General features: G+C 46.9%; 1 protein-coding gene across 1 annotated transcript; it reads right to left on the bottom strand.

The window, feature by feature from the left end:
- Positions 1–73: 73 nt before the first annotated feature.
- On the bottom strand, positions 74–23,050 carry TSEN34 (tRNA splicing endonuclease subunit 34). The gene is made up of 5 exons (XM_077259510.1): positions 22,896–23,050; positions 21,809–22,074; positions 19,846–20,026; positions 8,814–9,095; positions 74–570 (listed from the first exon to the last, which is right to left on the bottom strand). Exons 1-5 carry the CDS (start codon positions 22,939–22,941, stop codon positions 383–385), a joined length of 963 nt encoding a protein of 320 aa, XP_077115625.1. The 5' UTR covers positions 22,942–23,050; the 3' UTR covers positions 74–382.
- Positions 23,051–23,892: the final 842 nt, after the last annotated feature.

The following is a 23,892-nucleotide window of genomic DNA, read 5'->3' on the forward strand; positions in this document are numbered from 1 at the left end:
TGAAAGATAGTTAAAAATATTTAAAAAAAATAGCAAAGATCATATGTACAGAAAAAAAACGAAACAGAAAATCCTGATTTAAATACATTATTTTCTGACGACATGTTCTCTGTAAATAGTAAGCTTTGACTGTTTGTATTACACAAGAAAAAAAAAAGGGAGAAAAGTCATGTTGTATGGAGCCGTTGAGCATGTACAATATTCCCACGCTGATCATTCTTCTCGCTTCCACCTGCTCTGACCACACGTTGTTCCACGAGCTCCTTGCCCACCGCCTTCTCTCCAAATACAGCCGCCACCTGACAGCTTTCCGTTCGCACATAGTACAAGAGCAGTGAACGTGGCGTCAAGTACATTTCTAATAAAACCGCTTGGTGGCAGCTCACTGCAATCCGGACCACTGTAAGGACGTGTATGTTACTTGCCCCTCGCGGTTGGCGGAGCATAGGAGGACGGTCTTCTTCACGTTTGTGCCCAGGCGTCCGGCGGTGATGATGTCACTCAACGCAATGTCCTGGTCTTCTGGAAAGCAGATGGCGATATAATGTGCATGGAAGCGCATGGGATCTCCTGCAGCCAAAAGAAATCGTTACAATAATGAAAAACATGAAGCTCAACACCTCGACTGTCTGTTACATATGTGCTTGGATCCTGAAGAAGCCTTACATGTCGAAACGCGTTGATAAAAATCACAAACATACAACTTCTTGTATACCAGATCCTTCCCACTTCACTATCTTTTTTCCCTTCCCTACATTTCCAATAATGATATTGCAGATCACAGCTACATGACCATAAATCACTCACATAATACAAGGGCAAACATAAGCTAAACCCTTGTGCTGACACCTCATGTATTCTGTCACCAAGCACTTTACACTCACCGATGTAAAACTGCATGAAGGCACCAAGTGTAACATTGTAATAATAATAATAAAAAAAAAGTGGATAGAAAAAGTCATGTGTGGCTAAAACTTGGTGAAAGTGACTACAGGCTCAGTTTTGTTCCAAGGGTATGTGCACACTGTCTCTTTCAGGTGAGTCTGCTCTGAAACTCACCTAAAAAGAATAAATAAAAAAAGCTCCCAGAAAATGCTGGAAAGAAGGAACATTTGCATTTTTATGCAAGAACGACTTGCTGTTCATATGTTAGGCCATACGTTTCAGTGTTGTAACCACTTTAGCTTTCGAAAGATGCCTTGAGGTTAAGAGAAGTGAGACCACCATTCTTCAGGCGTCTGTCACTCAAGACAGTCTATACTCATAATATAAGGAAGGCTAACCAGATGTCAGAGCACCTTTTTACATATTTTAATCAGCATCTTTGTCTGCAAAACTGATAATGGTTTCTTCTTTGTAGCATGGATTAAGAAAAAAAAAATGCTGAAAAAACAAAACAAAAACCATCAAAAAAAGCTAATATATATACATATGTACAAACACACACACACACATATATACATAGATGCCCCATATAATGCTCCATGCAGTTATGGCCCCATAGATGCCCCATATAATGCTCCATGCAGTTATGTCCCCATAGATGCCCCATATAATGCTCCATGCAGTTATGGCCCCATAGATGCCCCATATAATGCTCCATGCAGTTATGGCCCCATAGATGCCCCATATAATGCTCCATGCAGTTATGGCCCCATAGATGCCCCATAAAATGCTCCATGCAGTTATGGCCCCATAGATGCCCCATGCAGTTATGGCCCCATAGATGCCCCATATAATGCTCCATGCAGTTCTTTATGGCCCCATAGACGCTCCATACAGCATTGTGCCACATGTAAGGCTAGGGTCACATTGCGTTATATGACCGCGTTTAACGGACTACGTTACACCACGGAATAACGCGGTGTAACGTAGTCCGTTAAAGCTGCCATTGCCTGTAATGGCGAACGCATCGCTAGCGCACGCCCACATTGGCCGTGCGCTAGCGATGTGCTGTCATTTGAGTGACGGCCCGCGAACACTGCTTGCTAACGCGATCCCTTTTGGGACATTGCGTTAGCGCAGTCCGTAGCGCTATGCGCTAAACGAACTGCCCTAACGCAATGTGACCCTAGCCTAATGCTGTTGCTGCAATAAAACAAAAAAAATCATCACATACTCACCTCTCATTGCTGCTCCTCAGCGTCCCATCTCTCCGCACTGACTGTTCAGGCAGAGGGCGGCGCGCACACTCATACGTCATCGCGCCCTCTGACCTGCACAGTCACAGCAAGAGGACGGGAAGACGGAGCGGCGCCCGGAACGCGGACAGGTGAATATGAAATATTCACCTGCTCCTGACGCTGTCCCTGCCTGTCCCATGGTACCGCAGCTTCTTCGCGCCTGCGCGAGAAGGACCTGCCATGACGTCGCGGTCACATGACCGTGACGTCATGGCAGGTCCTTCTCGCGCAGGGCCTGTGATGACGTCGCGGTCACATGACCGTTACGTCATGGCAGGTCCTTCGCGCATACCATCCTTGCCACCAAAACCTGCCAGCGGAAGGTGAGTATATAATAACCAGATGGTGGCCCGATTCTAATGCATCGGGTATTCTAGAATATGTATGCGTAGTGTATATCGCAGCCCACGCTGTACATTGCGCAGCCCACGCTGTACATTGCGCAGCCCACGCTGTACATTGCGCAGCCCACGCTGTACATTGCGCAGCCCACGCTGTACATTGCGCAGCCCACGCTGTACATTGCGCAGCCCACGCTGTACATTGCGCAGCCCACGCTGTACATTGCGCAGCCCACGTTGTATAGTCACGTAGTATATTGCCCAGCCACGTAGTATATAGCACAGCCCATGTATTATATTGCCCAGCCACGTAGTAAATAGCACAGCCCATGTAGTATATTGCCCAGCCACGTAGTATATTGCCCAGCCCATGTAGTATATTGCCCAGCCCATGTAGTATATTGTCCAGCCCATGTAGTATATTGCCCAGCCCATGTAGTATATTGCCCAGCCCATGTAGTATATTGCCCAGCCCATGTAGTATATTGCCCAGCCCATGTAGTATATTGCCCAGCCCATGTAGTATATTGCCCAGCCCATGTAGTATATTGCCCAGCCCATGTAGTATATTGCCCAGCCCATGTAGTATATAGCACAGCCCACGTAGTATATAGCAATGTGGGCATCATATCCCTGTTAAAAAAAAGAAATAAAATAAAAAAATAGTTATATACTCACCTTCCGGAGCCCCCGGATCCAAGCGAAGCGGTTACCGACGATGCTCGTGCGCTCCGGTGTCGCGAGATGATGACGTATACGTCATCATCTCGCGAGATCGCAGCATGGACCGATTACCGGAGCGTCGCGAGCGGGAAAGGCCTGTTGTCGATCCGAGGGGCCGACGGACGGTGAGTATATAACGATATATTTTTTTAAATTATTTTTAACATTAGATCGTTTTACTATTCATGCTGCATAGGCAGCATGAATAGTAAAAAGTTGGTCACACAGGGTTAATAGCAGCGGTAACGGAGTGCATTACACCGCGGCATAACGCGGTCCGTTACCGCTGCCATTAACCCTGTGTGAGGGCAGACTGGAGGGGAGTACGGAGCGGGCACTGACTGCGGGGAGGAAGGAGCGGCCATTTTTCCGCCGGACTGTGCCCGTCGCTGATTGGTCGTGGCTGTTTTGCCATGACCAATCAGCGACTTGGGATTCCATGACAGACAGAGGCCGTGGCCAATGAATATCCGTGACAGACAGAAAGACGGAAGTGACCCTTAGACAATTATATAGTAGAGTGTGTGTGTGCGTGTATGAGTATATATATATCTCCAGTGTGGACCCGTGGAAGCGCCGGTGTTGGCGTGAAACGGCCGTCGTCCTCTCCCCGCTCACCTCACTTGTTTGTCGTCTCCCCCGTGCCGTGAAGATGTGTTCACAGTTTCTTCAATAAAAGAAAAAGTCTGAATCACAGGCATCTAATATATAAAGCTGAATGTGTGTGTGTGTGTATGTATGTATGTCCGGGATTGGCATCTGAACCGTAGCAGCTACAGCCACAAAATTTTGCACAGTCACACGTCTGGACCCCGAGAGCGTCATAGGCTATGTTGTGAGGTGAAATTTTAACCCCGCGCTTTCCAATTCACCAAACAATTTTGCCCCTATCTACATAATGGGGAAAAAGTGAAAGGAAAAGTGTTGGAGGCGTCGCAGCTACAGGCACAAAAATTTGCACAGTCACACGTCTGGACCCTGAGAGCGTCAAAGCTATATTGTGAGGTGAAATTTTAACCCCGCGCTTTCCAAGTCACCAAACAATTTTGCCCCTATCTACATAATGGGGAAAAAATGAAAGGAAAAGTGTTGGAGGCAAATTAACAGCTGCCAGATGTGAACAAGGGGGACTTAAAGAATGACAGCGATGGCACCAAAGAGTATATACTGTACAGTTGCTAAGGTGGGGCCCCAACATGGGATAATCACACCACCACGGGGATATGAACACACACACAAAATGCGCCACACACTACCACGTGCTCGAACACATATACCACCCTCAGTGCACATTTCACCACACATACACCAACCTCGCCACATAAAAGTAGAAACACAAAAGTCGCCGCTCAAAACTCGCCACGCGCAAAACTCTCCACATGCAAAACTCGCCACACGTGCAAAACTCGCCACACGCAAAACTTGCACACGCAGAAAAATTGCCACACGCAGAAAAATTGCCACATGCACAAAAGTTGCAACACATGCAAAAGTTGCCTCACACAAAACTTGCACATACTCAAAAGGCACCACACATAAAACTCGCCACGCGCAAAACTCGCCATGCGCAAAACTTGCTGCACACAACTTGCTACACTAACCTGTCACATGCAACTCGACACACAAAAAGTTGCTACACGCATGTCGCCACACAAAACTCATCTCACAAAAGTCCCTACATGCATGTCGCCACACGCAACTCAACACACACAACTTGACACACGAAACTCGCCCTAAAACACACACAAGTCTGGTATCCTTCAAAAATAAAAATCTGATTAATAAGCAGACAAACTACAAGAGCAACAAATGTACCATATAGGAATCCGGCAGCTGTCAGTCACATGACCAGTCTATTATGTGTATGTGTGAGCTAATATATACTGCCAGGGGGTGGGCTTACTGTTGGCTGGGGATTTATCAGGCTGCCATTTTAGCTTACAAATACTGAGGTAAAAATACTGACCAAATAACGTGTGAACGAGGGCTAATACAGGAGGAGATGGCATACAGCTATATACTATATACAGGAGATGACACACAGGTATATACTATTTACAGGGGAGATGACACACAGGTATATACTATATACAGGAGGAGATGACACACAGATATATACTATATACAGGAGAGATGACACACAGGTATATACTATATAGAGGAGGAGATGACATACAGGTACATACTACATACAGGAGGAGATGACATACAGGTATATACTATATACAGGAGGAGATGACACACAGGTATATACTATATACAGGAGCAGATTACCTACAGGTATATAGTATATACAGGAGGAGATGACACAGGTATATGCTATGTATAGGAGGAGATGACATACAGGTATATACTATATACAGGAGATGACACACAGATATATACTATATATAGGTGAGATGACACACAGGTATATACTATATACAGGAGATTACATACAGGTATATCTAATATATAAAGCTGAATGTGTGTATGTATGTATGTGTGTATGTCCGGGATTGGCATCTGTACCGTCGCAGCTACAGCCACAAAATTTTGCACAGTCACACGTCTGGACCCCGAGAGCGTCATAGGCTATGTTGTGAGGTGAAATTTTAACCCCGCGCGTTCCAATTCACCAAACAATTTTGCTCCTATCTACATAATGGGGAAAAAGTGAAGGGAAAAGTGTTGGAGGAAAATTGACAGCTGCCAGATGTGAACAATGAGGACTTAAAGAATGAGAGCGATGGCGACAAAGAGTATATACCGTACAGTTGCTAAGGTGGGGCCCCGACATGGGATACTCACCACACACGGGGATATGAACACAAACACAAAATGCGCCACACACTACCACGTGCTTGAACACATATACCACCCTCAGCACACATTTCACCACACACACACACCAACCTCGCCACATAAAAGTCGAAACACAAAAGTCACCACTCAAAACTCGCTACATGCAAAACTCGCCATATGCAAAACTAGGCTCACGCAAAACTCGCCACACGTGCAAAACTCACCTCATGGAAAACTCACCTCATGCAAAACTTGCACACACAGAAAAATTGCCACATGTACAAAAGTTGCACCACATGCAAAAGTTGCCTCACACAAAACTTGCACATACTCAAAATGCACCACACATAAAACTCGCCACGCGCAAAACTCGCCATGCACAAATCTTGCTGCACACAACTTGCTACACTAACCTGTCACATGCAACTCAACACACAAAATGTTGCTACACGCATGTCGCCACACAAAACTCATCTCACAAAAGTCGCTACATGCATGTCGCCACACGCAACTCAACACACACAACTTGACACATAAAACTCGCCCTAAAACACACACAAGTCTGGTATTGTCCTTCAAAAATAAAAATCTGATTAATAAGCAAACTACAAGAGCAACAAATGTACCATATAGGAAATACGGCAGCTGTCAGTCACATGACCTGTCTATTATGTGTATGTGTGAGCTAATATATACTGCCAGGGGGGAGGGCTTCCTGTTGGCTGGGGATTTATCAGGCTGCCAATAGCAACCAATCACAGCTCAGCTTCTATTTTGCTACAGTTAATTAACCTGAGCTCTGATTGGTTAATATAGGCAACAAAGACATTCTCAGTATAACAAAGCTAATATATGTTGTGAAATGCTTCTATTTGCTTAGTTTTTGCCTTTTAATAATTACATTTCTATCTATTTGTTTTGTGGTTTTTGTGTGCAGAATAAATTTTTGTTAACACATTCTATTTTGCTAACAGCAGTCATTAACCCGGGCGAAGCCGGGTAGTACAGCTAGTATATATATATATATGGGTGTGTGTGTGTGTGTGTGTGTGTGTGTGTGTGTGTGTGTGTGTGTGTGTGTGTGTGTGTGTGTGTATGTGTATATATATATATATATATATATATATATATATATATATATATATATACACACACACACACACACACACGCACATATACACACACACACACACTTTATTTTATTTTTTTTGAAGAAAAAAAGCAAACATCATGTATACAACCTTAAAACAGGATTTCCCCAAGAACAAAATGCATTTTAATCAATAGTTCTTAGGAACAATAATGATTTACACAATTGGATGTTTAAATAAATGAAATGTTCCTGTGCTGAGATAATCTTATAAAATGTGACCCTGCTGTGTACTGTGTAATGGTCATGTCTGGCCGTCCAGGAACATGATCATACCACAGCTCCTGGACGGGGGAGGAAGAAATCTCCGGCTGCAGGAAGAGACACTTGCAAGTTTCTCATTTTCTGGGATCCTGACGCAGCTTTTTTAGTAGCAGGGCTGTCGAGGCATCATACCGCCATGATGATATGGAGCCAGGCCTGCTTACTAAACCGTGCCAGGGATCCCGGAAGATTAGCGAGTCTTCCATCCTGAGATTCTGATTCAGCGGCCGGACACTACTCACCAGAGTCCTGCCAATCAATCCGCCCATTTCTAGCAATGATGGAACGGTGTTCATTAGCTGCAGGTTCACACTGCACTGTGCGGCCGCTCTCCAAAGTATAATAATAAATAATAAAGGATCTGAACCATTAGCAGCGATGTCCTCTATCACACAGAAGCTCATTCTGGAGGTTTGAGGTGGATTTGGAGATTTTCTGCTCAAAAACTCAGTGTGAACATACCCTAACTTACAAAATGAGCCGCTAAAATCCCATAGTTGTACTGATCTCCCCAAAATCCTCATTAAAATACTCTCTATCGATCTACTAATAAAGTTCTGATTGATGGCAGGGCTGTGGAGTCGGTAAGCCAAACCTCCGACTCCTCAATTTCCATGACACCGACTCCACAGCCCTGATTGGTGGAAATAAGTTCTCTAAAGGAGAATTTGGGCTTATCAGACATATATGGTAAATTTTCGATATGCCATAAATGTCACATAAGGGATGACCCACTATTTTATTTGCACCCCTTGGGATTAGTTCGGTATGATACTGTGGTCCTCAGACCAAAAAGGTCTTGGATGCACAAGTCCTAAAAACATAGAGTTTTAGATTTCATATATTTTACTTAAGAGGGTTATTTCCAGGATCAAATTATCTTTATTATACGTACTTATATAGCGCCGTCATATTCCGCAGCAGCTATGCATAGGATAGGGCTTAACTTGCTGATCACGGGGGCCCCCGACAGCTGGGACCCAAGAGATTCATAGAACAATTCTCTGGAGAGGTCTGTATGGTCAATTTCCCCCTATTCAATACCGAACTCGACGGCCTCATTTATGAGATAACGGTTAGTTTAACAGTTTAAGGATTCAGATACTGTAGGTGTTTTTTTTTTTTTTCTTCCTTTTTTCAATAGCCGTCACTTTTCTTATTTTTCCATCAACATATCTGTCTGAGCACGCTCCAGTCACAGGTAAATTCCAGCTACGTAACAGCAGCCATCTGCCTCGTATGAAGCAGGCTCAGCTCCTGAGCCCGCACCATACAGCACACAGTGCCAAACACGTACGTCAGATTGTTTAGCACTCTAAAATATACAAATACCTCAAAAATAGAAAAGTATTGACAGAAATAGGATACCTGGATAAACAAGAAAGTCTCCTCCAAACTTGCCACCGCTAGTGAGGTAGTTGCCCTTCTGCCAAAGATCCCTGAAAACCTTGTAGCGCGCTTCATGACTCTTGTGGCCGGCGTATGGCCATTCCGAGGAGGCTTCTCGTATATCCACCTCCTCTTCATTACCAGGACGTATCTGAGCTGTAGGAATCTGCACCATCATTGCTTCCTTTGGGAAGTGGAAGGTCTGTTCTAGGTTTGTCAGCTCTTTAATGTGACCCGTCGAGGACGACTCAATTGCTTCTTCTGTAATCACAACAACAGACAATTAGACCTTGGACCTCGATCCCTCATTCTTAATCACATCAAATCAGTAATGAAACACACAGGACCGCTGCCGTTCCATTAATGTCTACAGGACCCACCAAGATCGCTGTTCTCCGCCATCTACATTCGTCCACTCAATCCCAAGGAAGGGAAGGAAGGAGTGGATGAGAAATTTGGACCCTCATTTTGCTGAGCAGACATTTATCACGTATGCTATGGGTGGGTGACATATGATAGGTGTGGGGAAATCCTTTTTAATTCCCTACTCACAAGTCTATTTAAAAAAAAAAAATATATATATATGTACACGTGAGACAATCCATTTTGGCCATCCGTGTGGTTTTCTGTTGGCTGTCCATGTGCACGAACCGAAACAGAACGCAGAATAGAAAATTACAGATTTTTAGGTCTTAACCCCTTCGTGACCAAAGGCATTTTCGTTTTTGCGTTTTCGTTTTTTGCTTCCCTTCTTCCCAGAGCCATAACTTTTTTTTTATTTTTTTGGTCAAAATGGCCATGTGAGGACTTGTTGTTTGCGGGACAAGTTGTACTTTTGAACAACACCATTGGTTTTAACATATCGTGTACTGGAAAACGGGGAAAAAAAAAAATTTCAAGTGCTGTGAAATAGCAAAAATAAAAAAAAATAAAAAAAATAAAAAAAATGTGCAATTCCACACTTTTTTTTTACCATGTTCACTAAATGCTAAAACTGACCTGCCATTATGATTTTCCAGGTCATTATGAGTTCATAGACACCAAACATGTCTGGGTTCTTTTTTTATTTAAGTGGGGAAAAAATATCCAAACTTTGATAAAAAAAAAAAAAAAAATCCCGCCATTTTCCGAGACCCGTAGCGTCTCCATTTTTCATGATCTGGGACTGGGTGAGGGCTTATTTTTTGCGCACCGAGCTGATATTGATATAATTTTGGTGTATATACGATCTTTTGGTCACCTGTTATTGCAATGCTGTGACAACCAAAACATTTTACATTTTGGCCTTTTTAATTTTTTTCCCGTTTACCGATCAGGTTTTTGTTTTTTTTTCAAATTGATAGCTCGAGTGATTTTGAACACTGCGATTCCAAACATGTGTATGTTTGATTTATTTTTCTTTTTATTGTTTTATTTTGCATGGGGCAAAGGGGGGGTGATATGCACTTTAAAAAAAAATAAATAATAATATTTGAATTTTTTTTTTTAACCCCTTAGTGACAGAGCCAATTTGGTACTTAATGACCGAGCCAATTTTTACAATTCTGACCACTGTCACTTTATGAGGTTATAACTCTGGAACGCTTTATCGGATCCCGCTGATTCTGAGATTGTTTTTTCGTGACATGTTGTACTTCAAGTTAGTGGTAACATTTCTTCGATATTACTTGCGATTATTTATGAAAAAAATGGAAATATGGCGAAAATTTTTAAAATTTTGCAATTTTCAAACTTTGTATTTTTATGCCCTTAAATCAGAGAGATATGTCACAAAAAATAGTTAATAAATAACATTTCTCACATGTCTACTTTACATCAGCACAATTTTGGAAACAATTTTTTTTTTTTGTTAGGGAGTTATAAGGGTTAAAAGTTGACCAGCAATTTCTCATTTTTACAACACCATGTTTTTTTTAGGGACCACATCACCTTTGAAGTGATTTTGAGGGGTCTATATGATAGAAAATAACCAAGTGTGACACCATTCTAAAAACTGCACCCCTCAAGCTGCTCAAAACCACATTCAAGAAGTTTATTAACCCTTTACGTACTTCACAGGAACTAAAACAATGTGGAAGAAAAAAATGAACATTTAACTTTTTTAAACATTTTACTTCAGAACCATTTTTTTTAATTTTCACAAGTGTAAAAACAGAAATTTAACCACAAATTTTGTTGTGCAATTTTTCCTGAGTACGCCGATACCCCATATGTGGAGGTAAGGCTACGTTCACATTTGCGGTGTGCGCCGCAGCGTCGCCGCCGCAACGCACAGCGCAAATGTGAACACATGCACAACGCTGCTTTTTGCGCCGCATGCGTCCTTTTTTCCATTGATTTTGGACGCAGCAAAAATGCAACTTGCTGCGTCCTCTGCGCCCCGACGCGGGCGCCGCAGGGACGCATGCGGCGCAAAAAGCAAGTGCACCGCATGTCCATGCGCCCCCATGTTAAATATAGGGGCGCATGATGCATGCGGCGCCGCTGCGGCGCCCGACGCTGCGGCGCTAGCCGCAAATGTGAACGTAGCCTAAACCACTGTTTGGGCGCACCGGAGAGCTTGGAAGTGAAGGAGCACCGTTTGACTGTTTCAATGCAGAATTGGCTGGAATTGAGATCGGACGCCATGTCGCGTTTGGAGAGCCCCTAATGTGCCTAAACAGTGGAAACTCCCCACAAGTGACACCATTTTGGAAACTAGACCCCCCCAAGGAACTTATCTAGATGTGTGGTGAGCACTTTGAACCCCCAAGTGCTTCACAGAAGTTTATAACGTAGAGCCGTGAAAATAAAAAATCGCATTTGTTTTCACAAAAATGATTTTTTCGCCCACAAATTCTTATTTTCACAAGGGTAACAGGAGAAATTAGACCACAAAAGTTGTTGTGCAATTTCTCCTGAGCACGTCGATACCCCATATATGGGGGTAAACCACTGTTTGGGCGCACCGCAGAGCTTGGAAGAGAAGGAGTGTCGTTTTACTTTTTCAATGTAGAATTGGCTGGAATTGAGATCGGACGCCATGTCACGTTTGGAGAGCCGCTGATGTGCCTAAACAGTGGAGACCCCCCACATATGACACCATTTTGGAAACTAGACCCCTTAAGGAACTTATCTAGATGTGTGGTGAGCACTTTAAACCCCCAGGTGCTTCACAGAAGTTTATAACGTAGAGCCGTGAAAATAAATAAAAATCGCATTTTTTCTACAAAAATGATCTTTTTGCCTCCAAATTTTTATTTTACCAAGGGTAACAGGAGAAAATGGACCCCAGAAGTTGTTGTACAATTTGTCTTGAGTACGCCGACACCCCATATGTGGGGGTAAACCACTGTTTGGGCGCATGGCTGAGCTCGGAAGCAAAGGAGCGCCATTTGACTTTTCAATGCAAAATTGACTGGAATTGAGATCGGACGCCATGTCGCGTTTGGAGAGCCCCTGATGTGCCTAAACAGTAGAAACCCCCCAAAAGTGACCCCATTTTGGAAACTAGACCCCCCAAGGAACTTATCTAGATGTGTAGTGAGAACTTTGAATGCCCAGATGCATCACAGAAGTTTATAATGCAGAGTTGTGAAAATAATAAAAATATATTTTTTAACACTAAAGATTTTTTAGCCCCCAAGTTTTTATTTTCACAAGGGTAACAAGAGAAATTGGACCCCAAAAGTTGTTGTCCAATTTGTCCTGAGTATGCTCGTACCCCATATGTGGGGGTAAACCACTGTTTGGGCGCACGGCAGAGCTCGGAAGGGAAGGAGCGCCATTTTGGAATGCAGACTTTGATAGAATTGTCTGCGGGCATTATGTTGCGTTTGCAGACCCCTAATGTACCTAAACAGTAGAAACCCCCAACAAGTGACCCCATTTTGGAAAATAGACCCCCCAAGGAACTTATCTAGATATGTGGTGAGAACTTTGAATGCCCAAGTGCTTCACAGAAGTTTATAATGCAGAGTAGTGAAAATAAAAAAAAAACTTTTTCCAACAAAAAAGATTTTTAGCCCCCAAGTTTTTATTTTCACAAGGGTAACAGGAGAAATTGGACCCCAAAAGTTGTTGTCCAATTTATCCCGAGTACGCTGATGCCCCATATGTGGGGGTAAACCACTGTTTGGGCGCACGGCAGAGCTCAGAAGGGAGGGAGTACCATTTGACTTTTTTAGCGCAAAATTGGCTGTCGTGTTTGGAGACCCCCTGATGTACCTAAACAGTGGAAACCCCCAAATTATAACTCCAACCCTAACTCCAACACACCCCTAACCCTAATCTCAACCCGATCCATAATCCTAATCACAACCCTAACGATAATCACAACCCTAACCCCAAAACAGCCCTAATCTCAACCCTAACCATAACCCTAATCAAAACCCTAAATCCAACACACCCCTAACCCTAATCCCAACCCTAATCCAAACCCTAACCCTAATCCCAACTCTAAGGCTACGTTCACATTTGCGTTGTGCGCCGCAGCGTCGGCGCCGCAGCGCACAACGCAAACAAAAACGCAGCAAAACGCATGCACAACGCTGCGTTTTGCGCCGCATGCGTCGTTTTTTTCATTGAATTTGGACGCAGCAAAAATGCAACTTGCTGCGTCCTCTGCGCCCCGACGCGGGCGCCGCAGCGACGCATGCGGCGCAAAACGCAAGTGCGCCGCATGTCCATGCGCCCCCATGTTAAATATAGGGGCGCATGACGCATGCGGCGCCGCTGCGGCGGGGACCGCAAATGTGAACGTAGCCTAACCCTAACTTTAGCCCCAACCCTAACCCTAACTTTAGCCCCAACCCTAACCATAACTTTAGCCCCCGTCGTCACAAAAAAAGTTCAATGTAACCTTTTTTTTGTACGTCGCGTCCGCCATTTCCGCGCATGCGTGGCCGTAACTCTGCCCCCTCCTCCCCAGGACATAGACTGGGCAGCGGATGCGTTGAAAAACTGCATCCGCTGCCCACGTTGTGCACAATTTTCACAACGTGCGTCGGTACGTCGGGCCGACGCATTGCGACCGCCCCGTACCAACGCAAGTGTGAAAGAAGCCTAAGGCTACTTTCACACTAGCGTCGTACTCAGCCCATCGCAGTGTGTCGGGCCGACGTACCGACGCTAGCGTTGTAAGCGCCGCACAACGGGTGCAGCGGATGCTGTTTTTTCAACGCATCCGCTGCCCCATTGTGAGGTGCGGGGAGGCGGGGGCGGAGTTCCGGCCACGCATGCGCGGTCGGAAATGGCGTACACGTCGCACAAAAAAGTTACATGTAGCTTTTTTTGTGCCGACGGTCCGCCAAAGCAATCCGTCGCAATGCGTCGCTAATGCAAGCCAATGGAGAAAAAACGCATCCTGCAAGCACTTTTGCAGGATGCGTTTTTTCTCCAACGACGCATTGCGACGGAAGCCAAAAAACGCTAGTGTGAAAGTAGCCTAACCCTAACCCTAAATTTAGCCCCAACCCTAACCCTAACTCTAACTCTAACCCTAACCCTAATTTTAGCCCCAACTCGTCTTCTCCTGCCGGCCGGCAGATGGCGGGCGCACTGCGCATGCGCCCGCCATGATGAAAAAGCCGGCTGGCAGGAGAAGACAGAAGAGGACCCAGGGAAACCGGGTGAGGTGAGTATGTTAGGGTCCCCGAATCCCCCTATTTCTTTGTCCTCTGATGTGCGATCACATCAGAGGACAGAGAATTACAGATCGCTTTTTTTTTTTTTTGCGGTTGCCGGTAAACTGTTAATTACCGGCGATCGCAAAACAGGGGTCGGTGCAAACCGACCCCGATCATGTTCTTTGGGGTCTCGGCTACCCCCGGCAGCCGAGACCCCAAAGATCTTCCGGGTGCCGGGCGGCGGGTGTACTGCGCGTGCGCCCGCCATTTTTTCCCGGAAAAAAGATGGCGGCGCCCATGGGGAGCCACGAGGAGCACTGGGGGAGATAGGTGAGTATTGGGGGGCTATCGGGGGCCATCGGGGACCCTATTTCTCTGTCCTCCGATGTGCGATCACATCGGAGGACAGAGAAATTAAAAGGCAAATCGCGTTTTTTTTTTTTTGTTGTTGCGACCGCCGGTAAACGGTTAATTACCGGCGATCGCAACTCGGGGGTCGGTAAAAACCCCCTGAATCATGTTCTCTGGGGTCTCGGCTACCCTCGGCAACCGAGACCCCAGAGAAAATCCGACTCTGGGGGGCGCTATTCACTTTTTCCACAGCGCCGTTAATTAACGGCGCTGTGGTTTAAGTACCCTTAGCGGCCGCCGTTAAAAGGCGTATCGGCGGTCGTTAAGGGGTTAAACTTTTTGCATGGTTCAATAGTCTCCATGGGACACTAGAAGCTGCAGTTATCTGATTGGCTCTGCTACATACCGGCGATGATAAGATCACCTGTACGTAGCAGAAATGCTCACTTGCTATAAGTGCCAAACTGCTGGAGACATCTGGTTGTCATACCAACCCATCTGTGACCCACGATCACATGACGGGGTCACTTATGGATGGGATTTCTGGCGTGCTTACCGGAAGAGCAAGTTAAATGTTGCTGTCAGAGACTGACAGCAGCATTTATTGGATTAACAACTGCGGGTAGATTGCGATTCCACCCGCAGCTGTTAGACACATATGTCAGCTGTTCAAAACAGCTGACGTACCGGGAAAGATATGGCCCAAATCAAAGGGAGGGAGTCCAACGTGGGCATTCCAGTACGCCAAACGTCAGAAAGGGGTTAAAGATTTGAAAAGACAGAGATAGATTGGTAACCAGCAAAGGTAAAGTAGACAGCCGTGGGCTCATATCAAGCTGGGAAGGTCCTTTGTTATTGGGCCCTTCCCAGCCCGCTCTAGAAGTGGCAAGTCACGTTAGATGTGCCAATTCAGGAGCTCCATCTTCGCTCTTCCCGACTGCCTCAGTGCGGGGCAATCAGCAGGGGCGTAACTACCGCGGTCGCAGCGGTCGCCATTGCGACCGGGCCCGCTAGGTCAGGGGCCCAGGGCCGGCAGGTCAGACGCCCCTGGTCACCGCACTATGTCCGCCTCCTGCTCCCGCACACTTCCGTCACTTACTTCTATCTATAGATAAGCAGCAGTGCGCAGGCTCAGTGACACTGCAGAGCGGCTCCTCCCATCCATAGCAGGGGGTGGGTCTCTGTATCTGCCGTCACGCCCCTGACGCGCCCACTACACAGACTGGTGAGGCGTCCCGGCACTTCCAGCTCTCGCGTGCGGATGCTTTCTTCAGTTCCCATGTTTCCGGCGGTGCCCGGAAGCGGCAGCACCTGTTTCCATAGTGACCCGCGGCCGTCCTAGCCATGTCCTGTCACGCACTGCGGCTCCGACTCTGCCGCCTGTCCCCGGCCCTCAGGAGCCTTCATTATGTCCAGGGCCAGAATCCCGACCCCCAAACCAAGGAGTACTTCTACTACATCGACCACCAGGGACAGGTACGGGGGCACAGTGCGGCAGGAGCTCGGGCCCCTGGGGCCCATAGCTGTGATCGGCTGCAGCGTGATTTCTCCTCTTTATTTTACAGCCCGCACAGTGGTATGTATATACCGCACAGTGGTGCTGGATAGACCACTGTGCAGGCTGTGCTGTATATACCACTGTGCGGGCTGTGCTGTATATACCACTGTGTGGGCTGTGCTGGATATACCACTGTGCGGGCTGTGCTGGATATACCACTGTGCGGGCTGTGCTGGATATACCACGGTGCGGGCTGTGCTGTATATACCACTGTGTGGGCTGTGCTGGATATACCACTGTGCGGGCTGTGCTGGATATACCACTGTGCGGGCTGTGCTGTATATAGCACGGTGTGGGCTGTGCTGTATATACCACTGTGTGGGCTGTGCTGGATATACCACTGTGCGGGCTGTGCTGGATATACCACTGTGCGGGCTGTGCTGTATATAGCACGGTGTGGGCTGTGCTGTATATACCACTGTGCGGGCTGTGCTCTATATACCACTGTGCGGGCTGTGCTGTTTATACCACTGTGCGGGCTGTGCTGTATATAGCACGGTGTGGGCTGTGCTGTATATACCACTGTGTGGGCTGTGCTGTATATATCCCTGTGCGGGCTGTGCTCTATATACCACTGTGCGGGCTGTGCTGGATATACCACTGTGCGGGCTGTGCTGGATAGACCACTGTGCGGGCTGTGCTGGATAGACCACTGTGTGGGCTGTGCTGGCACCCAACACCATGTTGCAGTGCAGGAGATTCCTCCTGCACGGCAACAGTCCGAGGCGTATCTAGGGGAAGGGGGCAGCCGGGGCACGTGAGAGACAGGAAGCAGCTCCAGTCATCACGATGAGACAGCTTCTCAGTCTGTATTTTCCCCCCCTCATACATCTCATGTACGTCTGAATGAGATCGTATTTAAGAGAAAGCCAAAATAACCCCGGGACAGAAGGCGAGAGCAGGGGGGAGGTGCGGGACAGAGCCGCTTTAGTCAGGAGAAGCTGAGGAGCCGCAGCCGGTTTACATCAGCCACCCCTGTACCAGAGAGGAGATTGTGAGTTGTGTATATGAGCTGGTATCTGGTGTGTGTGTGTGTGATATCTGTAGTATGTGTGTGTGTGTGTTATCTGTAGTGTGTGTGTGATAACTGTAGTATGTGTGTGTGTAATATCTGTAGTATGATGTGTGTGTGTGATATCTGTAGTGTGTGTGAGGCAGGGGCGTAACTACCACGATCGCAGCTGCAAGCGGCTCTGGCAGGTCAGGGGGCCGTGTGTCCCCTTGAGCCTGTCTCCGTTATGCTTGTGTCCCTTGTCCCCATGTGCCAGTCTCCCTTGCCCACTAGTCCCTGTGTCCCCTTGTGCCAGTCTCCCTTGTCCACTGGTCCCCGTGTGCCCCTTGTGTCAGTCTCCCTTGCTCACTTGTCCCCGTGTGCCCCTTGTGTCAGGCTCCCTTGCCCACTAGTCCCCTTGTGTCAGTCTCCCTTGCCCACTAGTCCCCTTGTAACCTTCTCCCCTGCCTCCTAGCCCCCATGTGTCCCCTTGTGCCTGTCTTCCTTGCCCTCTCCCCTGCCCCCTCGTCACCATTTGCTCGTGTCTTTCTCACTGCCCCTGTATGGAGGGGCTGCATTATACTATGAGGGGGGCTGCATTGTATTCTATGGGGGTTACATTGAATTGTATGGCGGGGGGGCCCCATTTGGAAGTTCGCACCGGGGCCCATAACTTTGTAGTTACGCCACTGGCAATCAGGGTAATTGGGCTTGAGGTTGATGTCAGATGTGAATTGTTCAAAAATCACAGATGTCTATCAGACACCCCCATTATGACTCAGTAATTTAGAAAAAAAAAAAAAAAGGTCCCACACAGGTCCGACGTAGTCCAGCGCTTCCCACGACGTTCCTCAAATCTGGCTCACACTGTGTTTATCGAGACCTGGCGACTGAGGAGCAGTAACGTTACCGACACAAGGGCAGTCGGGAAGAGTGAAGGCGAAGCACCAGAATGGGATGTGCCACCCCTGGAGTGGCTGAAATTTTTAGGCTGGGGTAGTACCCAATAACCAGGTACCTTCTCAGCCTGATAATATCAACTCTGCTTTATCTTTGCTGGTTATCAGAAATAGGTGGGATCCCACACTGTTGTTCATTTATTAGGTTAATAAGTGTACAGTAATGTGCACTCACAAGGCACCAAAATGGATATCTAACTATCTACCCAATATCTCTCTGTTTGCACATCTCTAAAACATTAATATCTATAATTTCTATTCCGGTAAGTGTCACACGGACAGCACACTTATGTCATCTGTGTCAACGTGTGCGGTATGTATTGTTATCTGTGTGCTGGGGAAAAAAAAACAAAAACGGACATGTCCACGTGTGGACCAAACGGGCACGTGTGAAAATACAGAGGTGTGAGGATCACCATAGATTTTTATATGTGAGCATGTTTCCGGTACGTGTGAAAACAGACGTCACACGTACCGGAAACACAAACGTGCGAAGGGGCCTAAGTGGGTGGTCTCATGCTATGGATTGGGTCTCTGTTCCATGCTACAGTCATGGTGAAAAGTTTGACAATGTTACAAATTTTTGTTTTCTTGAAAGATAAGGGACAACACTGTAAATATCGATTGTTTACATAAACTTGATCTATTTGTAAATAAGTGTAAAAGCTCTGAAACCATGGACACCTCCAAGTAAAAGAGCTCAAAACACTAAAGCAGCACGATGTGTGAAAAACAAAATTGGTGTCAGACTCAGAACTTTTCGCCCACGACTGTACATGCAAAGTATGGCACTGTAATTCTTTACATCCAGATGACAGAAAGCCTGTAGGCTTCTAAAATCTGAACGTTTGCAGCTATTGCATGGTGTATCTGTGCAACAATGCAGTTTCCAAATCTCGTTTCTCCACATCACACTATTATAGGAGTGAGTCTTGGAAATACATTTTACTGTAAAGTTCCTTTATGGCTCTTCACATGTGCAGGAGTTATTTACGTTTTTGGACCCATTTTGTGATGCCAAAAATAAAACACTCCATTATGGATCCGTTCATTTGAAACGGGACAAAATATCTTAAAACTTCTTCCGTTTCCAGCTGCAATCCATTTTTCATCTGGATCAAAAAACAATGGGCCAGATTCATCATTAAGAGCGTTGTTCGTGCCGGTCTTGATGAGGGAGCGCGCTGGAGTCAGACACTCCTGATTTATGAATCTGGAGCATATGACAAGTGGTGTCCGCCTCCGTGCACCAAACCAGAAATCGCACTTTAGTCAGGGAGTGGATAAGATTTCTGGCGAACAGAACTCCGATACAAACAAAAATAGATGCAAAACGGAAATCAAAGTCTAACGGATCCTTTAATACTGGAGCCCTTACAAAACGGATGACAACTGGACATGTGAATAGGAGCCTTACCTGGCATCATGGGAAACAAACACATTTTAATAGGATTTTATCAAATAAGACCCTGGCAATAGAAGAATATAATTACTGTAGTGCTGGGCATAGACGCCACTAATAACGGGCATTCATTGTCCAGCATACCTTTCTGCTCAACACGCCGTCTTTTCCTCTTGCTTCTGCCTTCCGCAATCCGCTCTGATAAGCTTTCCAGCGTGCGCTTCTTTTCCTGCAAGGCCAACTTCCTCTGCTCTTCATAGCTCTGATCCAGAAATTGGGCATAGGATTCCTGCTCTCCTGCAGTAGCCAAGTCATCAGTTTCATCCTGTAAATGGCACCGTAACTTTAGAGAGCAGACAAGGTAAAGTTATATTTCACAGGCTGCAACCCAGCCACATATTGGGGTCCAGATCATCGCTGCAACTCAAGGCCGAGCACAAATCCAAGCAGGACGTGCGGTATCAGGTGTTCTGGCCAGAATACGGAGTGCGATATGCAGCTCTACTATGGTCATGTGACACTAGTCCCAAGAGCATTCCCCCCCCCCAAAAAAAAAAAAAAATTATATATATATATATATATATATATATATATATATATATATATATATATATATATATATATATATATATAATCACAGCAGCACATGTACATGAATCGGCCATGTGAAAACACAGACAAATATACATTTCTCAAAAATATTTTTTCATAAAACTTACAGTTAAAGATGAAATTGAGATTCTTAGCGCATAAATTGGCCAATTCATGTGTGTCCATCAACCACGGCAAGGTGATCTCCCCCTGATGGGTCCTACTCTACCATAGATGCCACTCTTGGGCCACCAGCCTACAACTCTGGACAAAACATGTCACGCTGGGCTAAACCTACAATTTATGGGCAGGTAGAGCTGATTACCGCCACCTGCAAGGTCAATGGGAGGAGTGCAAGATAAGTCAGGATGCTCCCACATCCATATAAATAGAGGAAAAAAAAAAAACAAACCAAAAAAACCAATCAGCACTCCCAATGTAAACACGTGCAAGCTGCAAACTGCAACACATAGATAAAAAAAGATCACAGCAGCACATGTACATGAATCGGCCATGTGAAAACACAGACAAATATACATTTCTCAAAAAAAAAATTTTCCTCTATAATATATATATATATTAGGAGCGAGCTACTGAGAAAGCGGTCGGGCGAGCTACAGAGAAAGCGGTCGGGCGAGCGAGCTACAGAGAAAGGGGGCGGGCGAGCGAGCTACAGAGAAAGCAAGCGGGCGGGCGAGCGGGCTACAGAGAAAGCGGGCGGGCGAGCGAGCTACAGAGAAAGGGGGCGGGCGAGCTACAGAGAAAGCGGGCGGGCGAGCGAGCTACAGAGAAAGCAAGCGGGCGGGCGAGCGGGCTACAGAGAAAGCGGGCGGGCGAGCGAGCTACAGAGAAAGCGGGCGGGCGAGCGAGCTACAGAGAAAGCGGGCGGGCGAGCGAGCTACAGAGAAAGCGGGCGGGCGAGCGAGCTACAGAGAAAGCGGGCGGGCGAGCGAGCTACAGAGAAAGCGGGCGGGCGAGCGAGCTACAGAGAAAGCGGGCGGGCGAGCGAGCTACAGAGAAAGCGGGCGGGCGAGCGAGCTACAGAGAAAGCGGGCGGGCGAGCGAGCTACAGAGAAAGCGGGCGGGCGAGCGAGCTACAGAGAAAGCGGGCGGGCGAGCGAGCTACAGAGAAAGCGGGCGGGCGAGCGAGCTACAGAGAAAGCGGGCGGGCGAGCGAGCTACAGAGAAAGCGGGCGGGCGAGCGAGCTACAGAGAAAGCGGGCGGGCGAGCGAGCTACAGAGAAAGCGGGCGGGCGAGCGAGCTACAGAGAAAGCGGGCGGGCGAGCGAGCTACAGAGAAAGCGGGCGGGCGAGCGAGCTACAGAGAAAGGGGGCGGGCGAGCTACAGAGAAAGCAGTACTGTGCATGTGAATGGGGCAGTTTCTGCAGCGCGCACATAGATTTCACACGTTCTGCATTATCACCAGTAAGGATGTGAGAAGTTGCAGATACAGATCCTGGGAGCAGCGATATTCGGCCTTCTCTTCTCACCACACCGCTCGTTAGTCATACCCACCACTGACGATCCACCACACTGTGTGGATTCTTGCTCTGCCAAGCGATGATGTACCAGTCGTGCCGCCCCGTTCTCCACCAGTAGCCGGGCTTCTTCAGGCAGGAGGTGCAGCGGGAGGCCGAGCCGCGTGTTCTGTCTCGGTTTCCTCACCAACGCTCCTATGAGGCTTCCTACCAGGCCGTGCTCCTCCCGGACCGTGCGAGCGTCTTCTGGCCTCCATACGAAGGCTTTTCCCTGCTGGAGATGGATTAGGATCCTGGGACGTTCTGCGCAATAATCAGACATGTAAAGGGATTCAGTCATTCTGAGCCCTGAAATCTGACTGGGGGGTTTATTTTTTGCTTTTTTAATAGGGGCCAACTCCTGTATGTGATTGTGCAGTGACCAATGGAAAGACTGAGCGCTGCGTGTGAACACAGCCCGAGTGTGCAGAGTCTGCAGGCCGCCTGCCGTGGGCACAACACTGGCCAGATCACAGTAAATCAACATAAAACAAAGAAACTCTGCAATTAATCTCTTATTGCGATCTCCATTCTCAAGAACGGGAGGGATTTTTAACTATATCGCTTACAGCTTGTTGTCTAGGTTACCGACCACCTCTGCAGGCAATCAGCAGTGGCTGGTCTCTAAGACGAGGTCTTTGGTCCAAACTGATGGTCTTCAGCTGCGCACAATCAGGAGATCGGGAGGCAAAGGAGTAAAAACAAGATGTCCGACTGTGTAGGTCTGGTCATTTGATTTCTGTAGAAATCCTGCACTGAACATTTATGCTAAAAAGGCTGACAGTACATTGGGGGCGTGAGGGGGCATTACAGGGGTCTTCAGTGCTCACTGCCTCACACATAGACTGACTGCTTCACCCTCCACCAGCAAAGGTGTAGAGCTTGGTGCCGTCAATCATGGGCGGGAAGGAGGAGCAATACATAGGACTAAACACGCCCACAATGCACCTCCAGCTTCATTAGCATAAATGCTCAGGAGATGACTACTCCGCGCAGGCGCCATGCACGCCCTGGGCGCCTCAGGTGGCAGCATGGCCCCCAGCAGCAGCGTCTCCTTCCTATAATGCCAGCATACCCCGCTGTACCTGCAGCGCCCCGCACGGCGTCCTCCCCCTGCGTGCAGCGCTCCATGAGGACGACGAGCTGAGCTGAGCTGTGTCGTGGCCTCGCTCCGTGCCGCTTACTGGACGGGAAAGTACACGTGACCGCTGGCAGCGTTTGGTAGTGGGCGGGGTTATAGATTACTTTGGGGCGGAGCCACGGTTCCGCAGTGTGGGCGGTCACGTGATCCGTCAGAGATGCTGGCGGTGGGGCTCAGTGCTCGGCGCTCTCCGGTCTTCATAGCTCAGCCGTGCAGTAGTGAATGGCGCATGGACGCCTCGAAGTATTCTAAAGCGAAAACCGGAAGTGAACAGGAAGCCATTACTGTTAGCTTCTTCTTCCCAGAGCCATAACTTTTTTATTTTTCCGTCAATATGGCCATGTGAGCCGAGGACTTATTTTTTGCGGGACGAGTTGTACTTTTGAACAACATCATTGGTTTTACCATGTCGTGTACTAGAAAACAGGAAAAAAACTTCCAAGTGTGGAGAAATTGCAAAAAAAGTGCAATCCCACACTTGTTTTTTGTTTGGCTTTTTAGCTAGGTTCACTAAGTGCTAACACTGACCTGCCATTATGATTCTCCAGGTCATTACGAGTACATAGACACCAAACATGTCTAGGTTATGTTTCATCTTAAGTGGTGAAAAAAAATTCCCAAATTTTCTAAAAAAAACAAAAAACATTGCGCCATTTTCCGATACCCGTAGCATCTCCATTTTTCCTGATCTCGGGTTGGGTGAGGGCTTATTTTTTGCACACCGAGCTGACGTTTTTAATGATACCATTTTGGTGTAGATATGTTCTTTTCATCGCCCGTTATTGCATTTTAATGCATTATTGCGGTGACCAAAAAAAAACCTAATTCTGGCGTTTTGACTTTTTTCCTGCTATGCCATTTAGCGATCAGGTTAATCCTTTTTTATTGATAGATCAGGCGATTCTGAATGCGGCGATACCAAATATGTGTAGGTTTGATTT

Source organism: Ranitomeya variabilis, chromosome 4, assembly GCF_051348905.1.
Source record: "Ranitomeya variabilis isolate aRanVar5 chromosome 4, aRanVar5.hap1, whole genome shotgun sequence".
In the NCBI taxonomy this organism is placed as follows: Eukaryota; Metazoa; Chordata; class Amphibia; order Anura; family Dendrobatidae; genus Ranitomeya; species Ranitomeya variabilis.

Bases quoted from the DNA above. Each gene is read 5' to 3' on its own strand.
- TSEN34 (XM_077259510.1), bottom strand. From the start codon at position 22,941: ATGGAGCGCTGCACGCAGGGGGAGGACGCCGTGCGGGGCGCTGCAG. The intron at 22,075-22,895 runs GTACAGCGGGGT...ATTATTGCGCAG, and splicing joins CGCCGTGCGGGGCGCTGCAG to AACGTCCCAGGATCCTAATC. The intron at 9,096-19,845 runs GTATGCTGGACA...TTGTGATTACAG, and splicing joins ACGGCGTGTTGAGCAGAAAG to AAGAAGCAATTGAGTCGTCC.